Source organism: Lampetra planeri, chromosome 64 (assembly GCF_965212315.1).
Source record: "Lampetra planeri chromosome 64, kcLamPlan1.2.h2, whole genome shotgun sequence".
Classification (NCBI taxonomy): Eukaryota; Metazoa; Chordata; class Hyperoartia; order Petromyzontiformes; family Petromyzontidae; genus Lampetra; species Lampetra planeri.
The window spans coordinates 1,094,219-1,111,935 of record NC_136170.1 but is presented as its reverse complement, the minus strand read 5'-3'; the positions used below and the strand labels follow the sequence as shown (position 1 = coordinate 1,111,935).

General features: G+C 43.3%; 1 protein-coding gene across 1 annotated transcript in view; it reads left to right on the top strand.

Moving 5' to 3' along the window:
- Positions 1 to 14,350, top strand: part of LOC144737070 (uncharacterized) — a 73,317-nt gene extending 58,967 nt beyond the window's left edge. Inside the window, exons 35-48 of the mRNA XM_078619722.1 lie at positions 305 to 483; positions 887 to 956; positions 1,942 to 2,063; positions 2,251 to 2,282; positions 3,694 to 3,856; positions 4,581 to 4,615; positions 5,028 to 5,150; positions 6,586 to 6,678; positions 7,161 to 7,289; positions 7,679 to 7,774; positions 8,346 to 8,477; positions 9,332 to 9,371; positions 11,074 to 11,197; positions 11,828 to 14,350. Of these exons, the coding sequence (XP_078475848.1) occupies positions 305 to 483; positions 887 to 956; positions 1,942 to 2,063; positions 2,251 to 2,282; positions 3,694 to 3,856; positions 4,581 to 4,615; positions 5,028 to 5,150; positions 6,586 to 6,678; positions 7,161 to 7,289; positions 7,679 to 7,774; positions 8,346 to 8,477; positions 9,332 to 9,371; positions 11,074 to 11,197; positions 11,828 to 12,104 (1,615 nt within the window). The 3' untranslated portion in view covers positions 12,105 to 14,350. The remainder of the gene's footprint in view (positions 1 to 304; positions 484 to 886; positions 957 to 1,941; positions 2,064 to 2,250; positions 2,283 to 3,693; positions 3,857 to 4,580; positions 4,616 to 5,027; positions 5,151 to 6,585; positions 6,679 to 7,160; positions 7,290 to 7,678; positions 7,775 to 8,345; positions 8,478 to 9,331; positions 9,372 to 11,073; positions 11,198 to 11,827) is intronic.
- Positions 14,351 to 17,717: the final 3,367 nt, after the last annotated feature.

Below are 17,717 nucleotides of genomic sequence, written 5' to 3'. Positions count from 1 at the left end.
GTATATTAAATATTTTGACTCTTGTTGCCAGCCTGTACACTTAGAATTGATTTAGTTTATTCAGTGTTTTTGACAATATACATAAATAGTACATCGGCACCTGTGTACAGTACCAGTTTCACCTTTCATAGGGGTCACAGTCATCACCATAATTAGTTTGACCATGCTGCCCATAGTTCTACATGGTTCTTGCTTCCTTATTTCAAGTGCCTTAATAGGTGCTTGCTGACAGCACTCACCACAACACTTACCCCAGCAGCCTACCCGAGGATAAACTTATGGATTTATGTCTTTGCGTGTGCAGTTTGTTCGCCGATTGCAACAAAATATTGTCCCCGGACATCTATTATGATTCTTGCGTCTTTGACAAGTGCGCACAAAAGACGAACAATGCTGCATGTGCCAGTATCAAGGCCTACTCCAAGAAATGTGAAAAACTCGGCTTCTGCATTCCATGGAGGGAAAACACAAATGGAATATGCAGTAAGTGCCCTTCCAGTGAAGTGTTTTTTTCCGTACATTTAAAAGATCCAGCCATTCTCCATCCAACAAATGGATGTCATGCATAAGGATTGTGTGACTGTACTTCACCACCCTATTTTGTCAGGGTTGGTGAAGAGAGGGTAGGATTGTTTCTGACATTACTCGCCATGGCTGGGAATCAAACTCGGCTCACCATGTTAATAATCCTTTGCTACCTCTGCACACTGAAGGAGGAATATTTACTGGGTGGTAAATACAGTTCACCAACTCGCACTCACTCGCGTGGTGAAGTTTAATGGTTGTGGTGAAGCTATATCAGCTATAAATATCTACATATCTTTAGTACTTCACGATTGTGTGTTGTTACAGTGTACTGTAATATTCTGTATGTTTTTGTTTACAGATATCACTTGTCCAGAAGGAAGAGTTTACCATCAGTGCAGTACAACCTTTGATAAAAGCTGCAATTTGAAGTAAGATGTATTAAAATTGTAAAATGTGAATTTTATTGATATCGGGATTTAAGTACTGTATTCTTGTCTGTCTATGAAGTCAAAAGAAAACAGGGAGATCGACACATCAGTCTCATGGGGTCTCTACATAAATGGTGTGCTGTTTTCATGGCTACTACCAACCGGTTTTCTTGGGCCCAAGAAAAATTAAGGAACTGAGTCAGGGCCCTGCCTCTGGTTCCTATCACTCTGTGAGCCATTCGTGTTTGTGGGCTCAGCCACGCAACTGCCCCCTACCCCCCTACCTAATCACGGCAGGTGAAAATATTCCTTATGGGGTGGGGGGGCTGAAATATATTTTTCATGAAATATTTTAATGAATTAAATGTGTTTTCAAAGTTTCTGTTAAAAAACAAGAGAGCACAATTTTGTCAGCTGGGCGACCCGGGGCTGTGGCTATATAAGTGGCCTGTAATCCTTCCCGTGGGCGTTGAGGAGGCGCTTATACCCTGGCTCACCCGGAGAAGGCGACAGCATAATGTGGAACTCCCATCTGTTCCATTTGTATAGGATAGAGCGTCGGTCCCCTCGCTACCGTGTGTTTTCTGTGAGCGCTACAGTTTCCTCCGACATGTAAAGAATCACATAATTACTCAATAAAATCTTCATATTTAGGCGACTGCAGAGCTTGGGAAATTGTTGGTGCCGGCCCCACCGCTTGGCTGCCTTCCCACTTGTCTGTGGTTCGTCCCTCCGAGTTGTTGTCTCTCTCTTTGTGGAGTGAGCAACAACTGTGCACGTTTCAAGTAAAAATGTCTTTTAGATTATTAACAGAGCACTAGAAGACTGACACGCAAGGACACCAGTTCACCAAATGCGACCACGTGTTCTGCTCTTATCATCATGACCATGATGCAGACAATACTGTATGAACTACTACTTGTAGTATCATATAGAAGATAGGGTAGTTTCCTAACTACTGTATTTTTCAATGAACTATTCGCAGAGACATCCCAGACATCAACATCAGCAACAGAACATATGAGGGATGCTTCTGCCCAGAAGGAGAGTTTCTCTTCACCTCTACAGACCCCTCAATGAAGGAGTCTTTATGCGTATCAGACTGTGGTACGTAGACAGTGCCTCTACCTCAACGTGACATACGCAGGCTGCTGAATTTCCAGTTTTTAATGCTTAATATATTGTGAGGAATTGGTGTGTTATTATGATTATTATGGTGATAAGGGTGATGCAAATGGCAGTGCCATGATAATTGTTTAAACATGTTTAATCAACTGCTGAATTTGTGTTTCAGGCTGTGCTGGATCCAATGGTGAACGTAAAAAGGTAAAACTTGGGTCACTCGATGCTACACGTGTCACTGAATCTAATATTTGTATACACAGTTGCCAGTCGAGAGTAATTGAGTGAGGGAGTGAGTGGTGTCAATTTTGACCTTTCAAAAGGGGATAAAAAGGCGAAATTTTTCTCTTTGCTGAAAACAAAAACATTCCAAAATTTCCTATTGAAACAGGGACACATTTTTTAATGTAATTTTTACCCTAGGCTATGCTTGATTGCATCTGGAGGTTTTTAAGAGTGCTGAATACAATCTAATTTTGAAATCGGTAACACGCAAAAAAAAAATTTCAATCTAGGTGACCAGGTCCTATCTAAACCAGATCTTGTTTCTTTTATTCTTTAATTCTGCTGATATCTACTCTGCCCTTCACAGTGATCTCTCTGATGGGTTGCTTACTGCTGTCAATAAGGAGAAGCATGCAATGGCCTAAGTTTGTGTTTAAGGCGTTTACAAATCATCACCAATAATATCTAGGCAAAAGCCTCCCCCATATTCTTCTCTTCCTTGCTTTCCTTGTTTGTTCCCGTCCAGGAGTGGCCTCTGAACTCTCTTATTTTGATTCGACCTCTCCAACAAACCGCCATGAATTAAGACTACTTCAAAATTATTGTGTCATGTTCCAAAAAAAATAGCAAATTTGGAAAGCTTCCGTTAGTCGTGACTCTCCTTACACGTGGAACAACACTGCAGCTGATTTAAAATTGAAAAACCTTTCTTTTCAGTTTGTAAAGATCTGTTAGATTCACTGGGAGCAGTGGCACAGTCATCTATGTACCGTGCTACGAACCCACGGCTAACATCAGTGGCGAATGATATCAGAACTGGTTCAGGGCATGATATTTTAACCACCTGCACTGACCAGTGTGATGATGGGTAAAGAACCTCCATGACTCGTACTAATTGGAGAGGCCTTAATTCATCAGTGGATTGACAAAGCGTCTGTGAAATCTAACATTGTATTCACTACTCTGACAATAGTGTATTTGAGCGATGTCTCACTTATGTATAACTGTGTTTAAATGTTAAATTATATTTAATCTCCCTTATGATTTCGTTTATGTTGCTTTGGTCCTGCGTTGCACTTTTATGCTCCGCTGTTCTGTATTAGCAAAGATCTCCCTTGAAAAAGAGACTTTTGGTCTCAATGGGTTCTCACGAGCTGTTATATAACGATCACTTGACCTAAAATGTAATTGACAAATAAAAGTTGAAGCTACACCACCGTGGTCAGTTCAGTGTTGTGGTGACATTAGACTCTATTGGTGGCCCTCAGCCTGTAGTGGAAATTCCATATTGCCATGAAAAAGGGGCAATCCTCCTCTCACAAAGACGACTGTTAAATTGGTTGGGACAGGCGCAACTCACGCTGCCCCTTCCACCTCTCTCCCCCCACAGCTAAACGAAGTGTGGGACAGCGACTGCAACGTTTGCGAGTGTAATGCCGGGACGCGCTCCGTGGTTTGCAAACCACGTGCGTGCACGCCCTTGGGGTACAATAATTGCACTGAGCCCGGCTGGGCGATCAGAAACCCCAGCGACGCCTGCTGCCCCGAGTGCAGTAAGTGCATGCGTGCTTGTGTGTGGTGACGTGGCCGAGCGGAAGCGCGTTTACTGCTTGTTGCAGAGCTTTGTGGTTCGAGCCCCGCGGCTGCCCTGATTAATACTGCAGGTGTATTCATAAAAAATACAAACTGTTTGCGTTACAGTGGACATTAAAGATCTCATGACTATTCGAAAAATATTAGGCCATGTGTGCCAATGTCTTGGTCCAAATGTGATAAATTACTGTAATTGAAAATTATTCATTGGGAAGACAAATAGCAACATTGCCACTTAATGGCAGACCAACACACACTTGCAGGCCAGTTCTGCATTCACCTTGTGCTAAGCAGGGACAACTGCCATTGGGGGTCCCCTGCCGCAAGGCGCCTTGAGATGTACCGCATGAAGGCACAGGATAAATATTCAATGACGATACATATATGCGTGCACACACACAAGCTTGCGTACGTGTGCGTGCATGCTTGTATTTGTGTGTACTTATCTTTGTACAATGTGCTGCAGATACTTCTGTTCACATAAGCATGAAATAAATTCAGTGGAGAGATGCCATAGATAACAGGGTGGGTTTTTCATGGGGGGCTGAAGTCTTCTCTAACCCTGCCAGTATGCCAAGTGGGGAGCAATATTGATCCTGCCTATGCAAGTGTGTGATTTTTTTAACTTCCTTAAGGAAATCTGCATCTCATTGTTCAAATGTGTGTTTTATTTGCTTGTTTCAGTGCGGGTGTGCCTTTACAATGGAATAAGATACCCGGTAAGAGTTGTCACTGCCTTCATTGACGATCTGCCTGTGTGTGACAGTGTGTGTCTTTGTCTTTGGCCGTGCCCGACCTTAATATATCCTTGCCAACAGCACTTGCCCTAACAGGCTATATGGGAGATATTTGTACAGAAAAATAGTCTGATTAATACCGACTGTGTTTTAACAAAAAAAAAATGCACCGTCAATGGCTGTAGATGCCATGATATATTTTGCAAGAGTAGGCTATTGTGTGTCAACGTCGTGGTTCAAATTTGCCAAAGTTGAAAAATGATCCACAAATTACACAACGGGGGTTAAACATATCAAGTACCTCCCCCCCTCCATGGGCAGACCACAAAGTTTGGGAAATTGTTGGTGGCGGTTTCTGGCTACCTTACAAATATTGTCTGCGGTTTCTCCATAGGTCAGCGCCCAAGTGCCTTCGATGGATTGCTCCACTTGTGAGTGCACGAATGAGACCGATGATGCAACAAAGTTTAACAAGATCACGTGCGAGAAGATAATCTGTAATCAGACTTGTCAAACGGTGAGATCGACCGCACACCTGTTTCACTCTGTCTGCATGCACCCTCCTGGATTTTCTCCACACTGGAATAAAATAGAGTAAAGATTTCACCAAATATCCTAATGAAGGACCAACCCTGTTGTAGCCTGACCTTATTTAAAGTGGCGGCATATACGAACTCAGGGTGGGAAATGTCACAGACATTAAGAAGAAACATTCTCACAGCAGACTCTCAATCCCTATTCTCCCTGACAGGTAGACTCTCTCAATCTCTAATCTCTCTGGTTGGGCAGCGCATTGTGTTCATATCCCTCAACTTAAATCCTGGACAGAAGTTGTCTCATATCATCATCACCCCACTCTGGGGGTGATAAAATAGGTACAACTATGTGGGTAGTTGGGAAGCCAACAGTGATTGTCCTACGAAATGACTTGGCCCTGCCATTGAAATGTAGAATATGCGCCATTGGCTCAGAGCTGTAAACAATAAATGGTGTCCCACCATGATTTGTCATTGGCTTTTTAAACTTACGCAATTTATATAAACATACGTGAACAAAATTACAACTATTCATAAAACATGTATGGCATACAGTACTATGAAGGTATTTTGTTGGAAATGTTATTTATACAGTGGGCATAAAAGTATCATCAATTATAACGTAATTGTAGTTAGACTGCAGATTGAACTGCATGGTTGAAATGTTATCAGCATATTCCTTCTTTGCTTACATTTTATTTATTGTACTAAAATGCTTGAGCGATATTCAAAATCACAGAATGCCATGATGGACACGTGGAGGTTAGATGGATGAGACTCAAAGGATATAATCTACACAATACCAAGTGTATGTGTTGTTTCAAACTGGAGTGCCAAAAACTTTGGTCATGAATTCTGTCTTTTAAGTTTGTGTATATACATATATGCAATGATCGCAGTATTTAATCAATAACCATAATCTATCCACTGCTGGATGAAGGCCTCTCCAAGCCATTGTCATCCCTCAGCCCTGCAATAACACAATCTATCTTGCACACGAGCTGAACTCATTGCTCCATCTCTCTCGTTGACATCCTCTCTGTGGTTAATCTGGACCACCAGTCATCATACCTTCTCTCAACGTGTCCTGGCGAAGCCCAATTATGTTTGTTATGTTGTCTAGATTATGTATGCTCTGACCTAAATGTTACTGTTTCTGTCCATGAGTTGTAATTGCAATGCTCAATTGGAATTGTTCATAGTAATCATTGCCCACTACTCCAAAACGTGGCAGTCCTGAAAGAGAGTCTTGAGACTGGGTATACAAGCATAACCATAAATATTAATGTTAATTTAATTTTTCAATATCCATGTTTGTGAGAAACATGTTATAGAAGGTAACAACCCCAATTAAACAGAATTCGCCACGAGGAGTAACCTTTATGCCTTTCATTGTTTATGTCTCAAATCCTGCAGGGATATGAGTACGTGGACCAACAGGGTGTGTGCTGCGAGTGCAGGAAGACAAACTGTACTTTTAACATGTCTGGAAGAGTAATCTTGCTACAGGTAAAGTGTCCATATAACACTTAGTGCAGACTCGATACTTACCATGTAATAGCAGTGCCTAAATGCCATGTATACACACACACGCTCGTTAGAGGTGGCTGAGTGACGTAATATAACCGTGGGTTATCTGACCCTTTCTGTCTGTCAGGATCATTCCAAGCACGCATTTCTGTATGCTTCTTTGCACAATTTTCAGCTGGGATGGAATTCAGATTTCGACTATCTGTGATTAAACCAAATTATGAAGAGTAATGAAGTCATTACGTTTACTAATTGCTGATTGGTAACCCACGTTATATCATGTTTGTGTGTATGTAACGGAGTGCTACATACCTAGTGGAAGTGTTCTGTTCATAAAGATGGTGGAAAATGCCACAATCTGCAATTTTACAATATTGTTTTACTTGGTTAGTTATTTTCCAAGTGAGCAAGCATGGTCATAGTTAAAGTTGTTAATCATGACGTGATTTGTGTTGATGTAGCCTGGTGAGACTGTGCAAGACCCTCAAAACAACTGCACGACTCTGCATTGTGACTCTAGCATTGGAGGGCCAATTGAGAGGATACAAACCGGTTGGTGCCAGTACAAGAATCCTAAAGATTGCCCACTGGTAACAATACACAGCAGCACTTCAAGGACACCGTGTTAAGAAGTGTGTTGTGGGGAGGTGGCTGGGTAACTCAGAGGTCAGAGCAAATGACCGGGCACTGCTGAAAACCTGGGTTCAAATTCGGGTTTCAGGTGCCTGTCCGAGTTGATGGTCTGAGCCCAGTCGCCCAGTGACTGCAAAATAAAACCATCGCATTGAATTTGACAATGCACCTCATTTAAGCTTTTGTAGCATTTTGTTTGTCAATATCTATGTCTCTCATCAATATATCATAGCAGGTTGCACAATTCGTTCTCATATTATAATGTAACCATTCCGTTTATGCAAAAATAATCACTACTAGTGATATCCATGCCTTGACACTTGTTTCTCTCTCCCAAATCCTGCAGGGCAATGAGTTCATCCACAGAGAGGGGGAGTGCTGTGGAGTGTGTGAGAAGACAAAGTGCGTCTTTAACATGTCTGGAGCAGTCACCATGCTGGAGGTAATGTGTCTTTAAAGCACTTGGGACAGATTTGATATTTAAACTTTAATTCCCAGTGTCTATATGAAGCATATATATGCACAAAGTAGAGATGGCTGTGTGGCTCATTGGGTAAATATAACGGTGAGTGTACGAGACACTGAGCCACCACTGTCTGAAAGCCTGGATATGAATCCATGCAGCCGCCTGTGATTAAACCAGGTTCTGAGTAATCGAGTTGAAGTTTTCAGCCCAGTAACCAACGGCTGCACAAAAAGAGCACGACATTAAATTCGGGTTTCACTTCATTTTAATTCATTGCAGCTCTTGAGATGTAAAAATATCTGTTTGACTGTGATGCGATGAACATTACTCTTCGTGGCAAATAATCACTTAGGTATTTATGAAACATGGCACTAAACACTTTATGGGAGTCTTTTGTTCACCCTGTTCACCAGTCGCTTTGATTTAAAATGGTAAGATCATAATTTCTAGAACATGTCTTTTTTTACATAAGTCTTGTTATTTTTCAAGTGAGAAAACATGGGCGTAGTTACTGTTATTGATCTTCACATGTTTTGTGTTTATGCAGCCTGGAAAGACTGTGCAAGACCCTCAAAACAACTGCACGACTTTGCATTGTGAATCTTCCATTGGAGGGCCAATTGAGATGACACAAACCGTTCAGTGCTCCCCGAATTTCAACCCTGACGACTGCCTGCCGGTAACAGCACACAGCAGCACTTTAAGGACACCGTGTTAAGAACTGTGTTGTGGGGAGGTGGCCTAGTGGCTCAAGAGGTCAGAGCGATGAGCTGGCACTGCCGAGAACCTGACTTTGTGATTAAACTGCCATCTCAAGTGCAGTGAATTGATGGGCTCAGCGCAGTTGTCGATCACCACGCAAAAATAGCAACGCGTTAACGTTCAGCAAAATCCAGCTCTGAGAATGAAAACTGTAGCTTGGGTTGGCATGTGACGAACATAACAGCAAGGTGGCCGGGAAAGTGCTGCCTCCTGCTGTGTGAAACCGAGGTCACTGTTAAGTGATCTCCGAGTTTGCTCTGTGATATCCACTATTGTGGGCCATTCTCAAACACTTAGAGATCAGAGTGCATACTTAGTCCCACAATGTATCTGTGTAGTTTAATTAAATCATGTTCCCTCCACATGTAGGCCAGGATAAGCAGAATATTGAAACTAAGCCTTAGGGTTCCTCCTGATACTTGTCCCGAATGGGTTCCTTAAACATTCATAGACTGACACACCAGAATCTGATGGGATCTGTAAACGAGGATAAAGATTTGTATATATATGGCGCTTAAATGCACCAACATATCAAAGTACTTTACATCACATTGATTCCAATCTCCAGAAGACGCAGCACTGGCCTGCAAGTGGACATTAGTTGGTCAGTAGGGGGCGATGTTGCTAATGGTGTCTGGTGGAATTGTGTGCATTTGGTTTATGCCTATTATAACGCATCAATAGAATACATATGTACGACTGTCAAGTGCTGTTAATAAAAGTGTGCTGAAAATATATGCAATGTGATTTTTGTTTTGTTTTTTCGTTTAGGGAACGATTATGCTGGATGAAGCAAAATGCTGTAAAACCTGTAAGTGATCAGAAGTAAATGACTCTTGTAAAAATCAACGAGATTATTTTATAATGCGTCTTCTTAAACACATTCCTGTGGAGGGAGCTGGTAAGAACGTTGGGTTGCTCGGTCAATGGCCAGGGTCAACGGCGGCGTGGTGTATTCCGCAAATATGGCCGACTGTGAGGGCGGGTACAAGCCGGCGTGAGTAGGTTAAACGTTGAGTTTTATAAGGGCACCACGGGGTGACCAGCCCCTCCCCTCCCAGCCCCTCCCCACCCTTCCACCAAGCCCCTCCCCACCCAGCCCCTCATCACCCTCCCTTCTCCACCCAGCCCCACCCCTCCCATTTTTGGATGCACGACGGACGGACACAATAATCCCCTGTGGGCTGGTGTAACCAGGAGGTTCCTACCAGTATTAACCCACCAGGAGAGTAAATGGCTCACAATTGCGATGGTTGCGAGTTCCAATCAACAATGACTGTCAGATCGTTCTATGGATACTTGCCCCTATAACAGGAATGTGGAATCCACCACTGCCTCAGGGCTCTACACACGAGATTAGCACCACCCCCATTCTCTTTTGAGCAGGAAATCATTTTTACTTTTGCTCCTTATTGAGCCAATTCAATTGGGCGTTTCACGATCTCACCCCCCCTATGAAGTTTATACAAAAATTGTCATTGTGAGTCATATTTAAATTTACATGTTTTTATGAGTATATCATTTGGATGAATTGTTAATCAATTCTTAAACACACAACATAGTGCATTTGTCATATCAGAATTCCGTTTGAGGCATTTGTGAATTGTAATACCTCCGATCATCACGGTTGGCTACGTACGGTGCGAAAGAAGTTCAACATACGCACATGCGTTACCCCTGATCAAATCACCCAGAAAGCACCTGGTCTCATCAGATTTCGGAAGCTACGCAGGGTTGAGCCTTGGTAGTACTTGGATAAGTGACCAGCATGCATAACAGGCGTTTTAGATGCACGGCAAGGCTGTGTTGCGGGCAGTGCAACGTGATTAGTTGCCACCCCTGAGTTGAGCTATTACTCACGGAGGCTGTGAGTTGTGAAGCAACCTCGGAGACCCTGCCACGTAGTCATTCTCTGCCAGTGTCAGAGCCTCAACTCCACACCTCATTCTCCTGCACCTCAACAGTGACTGAACTCTTCTTGGTTCTTTCGGTAAAGTCATGTAGAATGGAAATAATAAAATAACAAAATAAAACATAATAAAATAATTCTCACGACGTTTCGGCCACAACGCAAGCAGCCGTCCTCAGGTGAAGATCAGGTCTGTCGGGGAGACAGCGTCATTTCAGACGTCATTTCAGACGCTATCTCCCCGACAGACCTGGTCTTCACCTGAGGACGGCTGCTTGCGTTGTGGCCGAAACGTCGTGAGAATTATTTTATTATGTTTTATTTAGTTATTTTATTATTTCCATTCTACGTGACTTTACCGAAAGAACCAAGAAGATGAATCCCTGCAGTCACGAAAGCTTTAAAGTGACTGTCCTGTTAAGGACCTGGCTCTTGCCTCAGGAATGTGGAAGGGCTTTGACCCACAAATAGCAGTCAGGGCAAACAATGCAAATTGTTAATGTTTCACTGTATTATCAACAAAAATCGCAGTGGTGTCCATATGATATTTTATTGTGCCTTATTTCAATAGTTTGATTTGTGTTCATATTTTTTCTGTCCTCAGGTGAATCGCCAAAAGGCAATTGCCGACTGTTAAACTCGTCTAAGTACATCTTCTACGACGCGTGCAGCAGTGTGGAACCCGTGGAGGTGGTGTCTTGCGAAGGCGTCTGCCCCACCTACTCCATGTACGTTCGGAGTCTTTGTTTGAGCAAATTCTGTTGAATATTTATTTTGTAAAGGGATTTGAAATGCAATGGACCGAGTTGAAAACTGTGCGTGTTGAGTTTAGCAAGCCTTTTGATGGCATCTAGGATCTCCAGATGGATTACATTTGTATCTCCTGCAAAAGCGTGTGGGGGAAAAAATTGGTGATTTGAATGATGGATCGCACTACGCTACGGTTACAATCCCATAGAGACCCATAGACCCACAGAGACCTATAGACTCCCATAAGAGACCCATAGACGACTATAGAGACCTATTCTTTACAAATTGATGTTAGTCATGGACCGCACCTTACTGCAGTCACAGTTATGCTTATTGACCACTCGAGGAGGAGGCAGCCGCACCTCCCATCCGTAGTTAGAACACAGCTAAACGGAGTCCGGTATTAATTCTAGATTTGAAGTTTTCGTGACTGCAAGGATTCATACTCTTTGGTTTTTTCGGTAAAGTCACGTAGGTAAAAAATTGAAATAAATTAAATCACGACGTTTCGGAGGCAACACAAGCCCCCGTCCGGTATCTTTAAAGAAAAAAGCGATACGTAGTGAACCGTGAAATAACGATGAGCTTTGTGACCCTGGTGTGTCCAGGTACTCGGAGCAAGGAAACAGCGTCAACCACACATGCAAGTGCTGCAGAGACATGAAGACTCGCCCACGGAGCACAAGCTTCCTCTGCTCCAACGGAACGCAGTTCGATGCCACGTACACCTTCATCGAGGAGTGCGGCTGTAAGGAGTTCGCCTGCGATCGCAGCGCGCGCAGCATCGCTGACGACTTGACCCTGCTAGGTGACGTGGGCCTCGATAACGCTCACAGTCCCCGCCTGGTGCGCAAGAGAGTGCTGAGGGCACAGGCGAATCCGTGAGTCGGGGCTAGGGAGACGTGAGGGCGGTCGTGAGCGGGTGCAGTAGTGACGGGGGATTCTCAATTAACCGCGATAAACTGGTGGGGAAGCCTATGTTCAGATAAACACTAGTGAGGAATTATGAAATGTTAATTAAAATAAACGAACAGCGTCGTGTTTAATGAAGGGTTTTTTTTTTGTTCAGACCATCCTGGCCATAATCACCCAATCGCTACCATTCATAATGCGTGTACATGAACAGCCCTTTTGTCAATCCACTGCTGGATGAGGGAATTCAAATGCTGTGCGGGTCATGGCAATTACCGTATTTGAAGGTGGGGAGCGTAGATGTGGGGGCCCAGCAGTGCAGTACAACAATGGATTTTGCTGCACTCCCCTCTGCTACCTACCAAGTAGCTCCGCAGCAGCTGACAACAATCTGCTGCTGTGCATGGTGATCGTCCATAAAATGTCCAGGCTCATGCTTGCTTAGCTTCCAAGTTCTGACTAGATCAAGGACATTCCGGATGATATTGTCATCGGCAGAATTGATAATACAAGCGAGGTCATGTAGTGCCTGCCACAACAAGCCAACCCAAGGGATCAATAACCATTTAAAACTATGACTCAACCTCTCGTCGCCCTCAAAATCGTCACCAACACCACGTGTTCGCAGTGCACATCACCAGGATGTCGTTTGGCCCGGGCATTGCTTTGCTGTCTTCCATGGGGAGGAAACGTAGATGTCATCGAAGTTCAGAGGTTTTATGTCAAAGGGAAGGTGTAACGGGGGGTGTCCTCGCATGTCAGATGTGCATGAGCAGATCAGGAAACACCAAGCAAAAGACGTAACGAAGATGGGTGAAAGGGTGTCAGGACGAATAATAGGCTAGACACCAGTATTTTAACATCGTGGATTACCAAATAACTACTGCATATGTGCGGTTAATGTAATTGCAGATAATTGAGAGTCTGCTGCATCGGAATAGATTGGAAAACAATATCTGGGTGGAAAATGTTTAGAGAAGTGCAAGATGTGGTAAAGTGATTATACCACTGGGTTGGACAACCCTACTGAGCTAAGCCATAATTTTAAAAGCACAACACTGACTATTACAAGGTGAATATAATTAAGTGGAATATTGGTCTTTTGTCTTACTGTTATGATACTTGCATTAAGTTTATGATACTTGTGTAGTGTTGTACAGACGGACTCTTCAACGTCTTTTGTAGCACACACTTTTATTCGTCTTATTAACACAGTCCCTATGCACTCAGAACGTACAAGCCCCCATACCCTACAGGCTACTTAATATCCCGCTCTTTCAGTGTCCTCTGACTGGACCTAGGGAGATGTCTCCCCGACCACTGGTTACTCTGAACCCTAGCCCTTATAAGGGCTGGAGGGCTTGGTCCAGGGTCCTAGGCTTCTTCCGCCGTCTTGGGTCTTCGTGTAGTCGAACTCCCCGAGAGCTCTGAGCGCTCTGGCTTTATACTTGTTCGTGGCCGGGTTGTCCAATCCCCGGCCACCTTGTGGAACCCTGTGATTGGTCGTTCCCAATCTGCTTTTCGATCCCAATTCACCCTATCTGACCCTGACCGTTTGGTCGCGCGGGAAAACCTTGTTTAAGGTCAGCTCTCACAGCTTGTGAGACCCTGACCGTTAGTTTGAGCGGGAAAACCTTGTTAACGATTTGCTCTCCCAGTTTGTGAACATCGAGTGGGTAACTCTACTACACTTGCATCAAATCATATGTGAGCATTGTTGTAACACATGAAATAAATATGTAAACGATCCGTTCATATCACATGTAAGCTGTTGGAGCAGACAAAACTATACAATCAATGCAGAATAAAGAAGATTGTCAAAACTTGACGGTTATAAAATGAAATCGTGACCCTGAACAGTGACAATGACATTTATGGGGAAATGAATTGTTACTTGCCTGAGAGTTTCAGATGGGTGCATTGTGTGTGTTGAGTGCTCTTTAAAATCCAAAGTAACCTGTTGGATTTCATAGAGGATAAAGGTAAGCGATACAGGTATGACCTGAACTGCAAGCAACTATATTCACTAGCATCTGAATGTATGTGACACAACTTAGCCAGATTAAATGTATATATATTTTTTCATTCATTTACTTTATACACACTGAAAAAAAAATCAAGAAACCATGTTAACAATTTAAGTGGGGGTTTTCTGTTGAACGGGTTAAAATCTGCCTTGTGTATCTCACCAAAACGAATAAACAATATGAGCATCTGAATTTGGTTTCCTAGTTGTTTTGTACCAGGCACAACATTTTGAACGTGTGGAACAAAGCGCATTCATGCAAATCAAGAGCTTCATTTTAAATATTGTTCACGAGCATGGCGGTACCCCGGGGTACCAAATAATACAAAATAGCAGAGGCAATTAAATATTTTATTTCTGGGACACTTTTTTTTTTCCAGGGGTGTACTTAATTCTGCGACTGGGGTACCAATCAATCCGAAATCAATGCTACTCCGCGATGTCGAAATGCCAAACAGAATAAAAAAATCCGTTCTCGAAAAATTCAACTTTTAATCGTGCATCGTGTACAGCTTGTCCAGATGAGTCGATTTCCGCATCGCCGACCATCAACAGACTAAGAATGACTGCGTCACGGACATTATGCGAGAGCCGGGGGACTATGGTACCCTGGGGTACCGCCATAAGGTTCATTTACAGAATCACCATGGCCTCGGTCTGAAGCCCACGAATAGATCGAAGCTGTTACAATTATTTCTGGTCCATGGCCACAGACCAGTAAAAAAAGCGCTTCAGTGACATTTGCCATTCGTTTGTCATTTAAAGCATTAAAGGTTAATGGAGAAAAATATTCGAATCAAATCATTCGTCCAGGTCTCATTTAGACGAGGTCTCATTTACATCTAAGCGGTGTTATTTATATTAACATTGGGCTTTTTTTTTAAACTGGAGGTGTGATGCGGATAGCGTTACACGAAAATCTCACTTTTTAGCATTGGCGAGAGAGGAAATACACCACTCCAGCCCCTTATAGTAGCTCAGTGTCGGGTTTGTTAATGTCCTCCCTTGAGCAAACTGTCACGGGAATTTTATCATCCACGGTGAAGCGGACAGCAAGTAGTAAGGGGCCGTCCATAAATGACGTCACGCGATTTTTGGACGATTTTTGCCCCCCCCCCTTCGGCACACGGCGTCACAAAAAGTCAGACCCCCCCCCCCCTCAAATATGACGTCACAAAGCTCTGCCCCCCCCCCCCTCAAAATAAAACATGCTTCAAATCGCTTTAAACTATTGTCATTGTAGTGCGTATTTAATGGGGCGCTGCACTGTGATGTTGTAGGAGAAACATTTATCAAAAAGTCTATTTAATTAAGTAAAACGTGTTGTCTATATTTATTTAAAGTTGCGCATTGATGTGACGTCAGATTTCTCAACCCCCCCGCCTCGTCACACATCGTCACAAATGTCTGACCCCCCCCCCTAGGTGCGTGACGTCATTTATGGACGGCCCCTAATTACGGTTCGTACACCGGCGGTACATAATCGGGGGGCCGCTAGAGTAGAACCGCGAACCTCTGCAATATGTGGCTGAACGAGCTACCACAGTGTTGTTTACACGTTAGTGCAAGTCGCCCGATTATAATGTTTCCGTAACGTAATTGCACGATGGTTAGTCTAAAATAATCTGCCTGTGCCGACATGCACTACAGGCAATAATGTATTGAACGTTCATTTATGTTTATGCAAGATTTTAAATTTCTAATCACACGGTTGTTTTGCCGACCCAGATCATGCTTGCAAAATGAGACGATCGTGGTCTCGTGCTGGTAAAACAAACTTGAGCTCACTCACCATCTCAATCATTTACCCACTCAGCCACCACCATCTCACACAATAATTCACTCCATAATTCACTCACTCACCCACTCATTCACCCACACACCCACCCACTAACTTTTGTGCATGTGACTATTCTGGTAACTTGAGTTCTCACCTGGTTAAATTTTAATTCAACAGGTTCCGTTACTCACTCCCACGGAGGCTTTGGGATTTGGATAACCGTGAGGAAATGGGTCCTCGGTAGGAGGTCAATCGATTCCGGGGCTCCGTTGGATGTGTACCCCTTTTTCATAATCAATACGTAATTAATATTAGATTTACAATTGTTAATCACAAGTGTCTTTCAGTTGCTCTCGTTTATCCTCCATGTATGTTGAGCTCATTAAAACAGACCATTCCTTCCAGCAGTCATGTGGTCTAGGAAGGGAGGCTTTCATTCTCACGCCCAGAAATATCTAAATAAGAGACATCGCACCTGGGACCTTCACGAGGCCCTTTGTCCGAAATTAGTTAAAATGTTTGTCCCAAATCAAGATGTTTGTCCTTGCAATAAGTAGCCTACACCATACATGGATATAGCATCCGGCCTACCAGTCTAAAGACTACGGTTCTACATCATCCCATGGTCTGGTTGCATTAACGGTAGTTAATATTTATGAGTGAAAATTGTCATTTAATATTTAACTTAACGTTCTCAAATCAGTCTATGCGAAAGGCATGGCTCCCAGGGGCTGCCCCACGCAGAGGGCCCACTGGTAATTGTTCTGATGTATCACTGGTAGAATTATTGTTTCTTGATATTGGTCGGTCTGTTGCGAGGTGCACAGACTTTGTTTTTCCAGAGAACCGTTTGTTTTTGCCGATATTTTCTGTATACTGTTAAGTATTTGGAGAGTAAACTCTTTTGTTTTTACACCAGTGCGTTTCCATATTTTGTTAAGGCTATATCATTGAGTTTGCATGTTTTACTGTAGTCGATAATGTGGGTTGGTTTTGATATATCTTTGAAGAAGTGCAACATTTCCGTGGTCCTATATTGTTAAGTATTGCACGAGTGCATACAATTTTAGTCTTTGATTTGTGAGTCTAATACGAAGCATTACCGAGTCCATCGCCTGAGTGGAGGTGCAGAAGCCTTGGCACCTGACGCCGGAGACAACGCCGAGGTTCACTCTGCCAGCTGCAGTGACGGGCATCTGCTGTGCGCCAGCCAGCGCGGGCACGGCCAGCGGTCGACTGAGAGCCTTGTCAGCGATTGGGGCTCCTGTGCAGGACACACTGGAGGAGCGTGGAGGAGCGAACTGCATCCTCGCTCAAAGCACTGGGACAGTGCGTGCAGGTGCGTGGCTCGCTGCAGAGACTGCTGCCCTGAACCTCACCTGAGCGAAGGAGGTGATCATCTAGCGGTTGGTTGCCTGGTAACAGATCTCTTCTAATTGCAACATCATTATAAAGAGGGGGGGTAGTACACTATTCTTAGGTTTTTTCGGTAAAGTCACGTAGGTAAAACATTTATTTTATTTTACTTTTATTAATTTTAATGTTTTACCTACGTGACATTACCGAAAAAACCTAAGAATATGAATCCTTGCAGTCACGAAAGCTTCAAATCTAGGGGTAGTACACTTTCGAGGGCTTATACGTTAGTTGATTATACACTGAGACATTCAGATTTTTCTTTATCATATATTGGTTGGTACGGTTGCGTTGGTCGATTGTGTGTTTTTCATGTATGCTGCAGAAGAATAATGATGCAGAGTTGACGTGATTATGACACCAG